Below are 2,360 nucleotides of genomic sequence, written 5' to 3'. Positions count from 1 at the left end.
CCAGGATTTCCCCCTCTCCACCTAACTTCATGGTCTACAAGTTCAAAGACTCCATGCACCTCCAGAAAGATTCTACCCCTGAGCTCCCCTCTTACCACTGCAGGAAACTTTTATTTCTAGCCACTAGAAGTGAATTAGCAATTTAGCTCCCCACTGGGATAAAATATAAATTATCCCCATCTTTCTTCACACTCCCTCTTAAAAGGCAGAAGAAAGTATAGGTAGTTTGGATTTTGAATGAATTTTTTTCTTTGATTCATTTACGTGAGGAAAAAAAATATATTTCATTTAAATCTGGATGGCAGCATATATATATTCTGCCACACATGCAATCTCAAGAAATCTAAACTAAAAAAACAGAATCCAGAGAAGAGTCTGAGTGGACTCATTTTTTCACGGGGCTCAGCTACCCATTTTTTTTTTTTTCATCTAAACATGTTTATATAGATATAAAAGTCATATATATATATATATTTTTTTTACAGTTTAAATTCTTGTGAGGTAGAGTACCAAAAGCATCAGACTTTTGAAACCACTTCAAATTCTTTCTGGAATTATTTTAGGTACAAATTATAATTAACCAAGTCAATATGCCTAGGGTATAGGCCAAGTTCAGTCCCCTCTGTGCAATCCTGAGCTGACTATGGATCAGAACTACAAAGTTTGGAAATATATTTCAATCAGCTTCATTTAGTCCAGGCTTATTCGGCCTCGGCACTATTGCCATTTGGTGCTGGATAATTCTTTGGTGGTGGGGGGCTGTCCTATGCATTGGAGGATGTTAAGCAGTATCCTTGGCCTCTATCCATCAGAGGCCAGAAGGTACTACCCTATTATGACAACCAAAAATGTGTTCAGATAAGCCACATGTCCCCTGTGGGGCAAAATCACCCTTGTTGATAATTGTTGACCTAGTTCTAATATGTACGTATTTGTGCAAACTTGGATTGACTCCAATTTAATGTAAAAAATGTTAGCATTGTTATACATGCCTTGTAGTAACTACTGGTACATAGCACCATTGCAGGACTAATGTCTTCCTGACCATTATAATTAATCTAAAGCAGTGCTGCTGAACACTTCAAGTACGTGCCAGTCATCTGGGGATCTTGCTAATAATGCAGATTCTTTTAGTCGGTTTGGGGTGGAGGATGGGAGTCTCCATTTCTAATAAGATCCCATGTGAGGCCACTGGTCCAAAGGACCAAACTTTGAGTAGCAAGGGTCTAAAGGGTGATTCAGTCATTTGTAGTATTAATCTTTTGTCTACGTACAGTGTCACTATAGAGCTCTGGTTGGTCCACCAGAACCCTTGTCAGATTTGATATATTCTTCACTTTGTCTGCCCTAGGTTGTTGCTGCGAATCCCACTCTATTCCTTCAGCATGGTGCTAGTAGATAAGCATGGCATGGACAAGGAACGTTATGTCTCCCTGGTGACACCTGTGGCCCTCTTCAACCTGATTGATACTTTCCCCCTGAGAAAAGAGGAGATGGCCCTGCAAGCTGAAATGGGCCAGACCTGTAACACCTGATGTAATGGTTCCTCTCTCTGCAGTCCTTCTTCTCTTTCTACATAGTGCTATGCACACAGAAAGGCCTTAAAAATATCCTTGATGTACAGATTTTTATTTGTAATTTTTAAAGTCTATTTTATTATGACCTTTCTTTGCACTTAAAAATTAGCACGATGCTTTTTGTACTTTGAAGTGTTCTAAAAAATGATATGACTATTTACTATTTCTAACTCTTTATTCCATGATGGCTGGTTAATTTTGTAGAGAAATTAGAAACTACAACCATATACATGCTTTCTATATGCTATTCAGTGTGACAGGTAACTTTCTTCAATCCTGTTTTTTTATATAAAACTTACTAATAAAATATTTTGGAGCAAATTCATTAAAACTCATTTCTTCAAGTACCAGCTGTACTTATTACTCAGTGTGACCAATGGTTTTAGAACTATGATTCTCAGCACCAGATGCAGTGACTTCTCTAGCAGAGGAAGTGGAAAAGTGAAAGTTTCCCAGGCTACTTGGGCTGTAGCTGGATGGTCCCGTTGCTCTTCAGCAACACCCCAGATTTCTGAAGAGAGCCCTCCATGACTTGGAGAAGGCTGAAGGCAGGCAGAGAGCTGAAGGAATGCCTTTCCTCCTGTCTGCCCTAGGATTCCAGGAAGAGATCTACCTACAGAATTCTAGGACACCCCGCTTCCCACTCAAAGATCTCCCTAACAGGCCATGGGCAAACCCAAAGCCCCAAGTGTGCACATACCTCCCCCACACTCTTGTGCCACCTATATTTTTGTTTTCCATGCCAGCTTTGTTATGTGCACATTCCCAACCTTAGGGATGTGT

General features: G+C 39.9%; 1 protein-coding gene across 2 annotated transcripts in view; it reads left to right on the top strand.

Annotated features, from left to right (window-relative positions):
- The window catches only part of SRPX (sushi repeat containing protein X-linked), a 36,518-nt gene extending 34,618 nt beyond the window's left edge, over window positions 1-1,900 (top strand). For both annotated transcript variants that reach the window (XM_039888178.1, XM_039888176.1), the window contains one exon: window positions 1,352-1,900. In XM_039888178.1, the coding sequence (XP_039744112.1) occupies window positions 1,352-1,402 (51 nt within the window). In that variant the 3' untranslated portion in view covers window positions 1,403-1,900. The remainder of the gene's footprint in view (window positions 1-1,351) is intronic.
- Window positions 1,901-2,360: the final 460 nt, after the last annotated feature.

This window comes from Pteropus medius, unplaced genomic scaffold (assembly GCF_902729225.1).
Source record: "Pteropus medius unplaced genomic scaffold, Ma_sr-lr_union100, whole genome shotgun sequence".
NCBI lineage: Eukaryota > Metazoa > Chordata > Mammalia > Chiroptera > Pteropodidae > Pteropus > Pteropus medius.
This window is presented reverse-complemented; position numbering and strand designations above follow the sequence as displayed.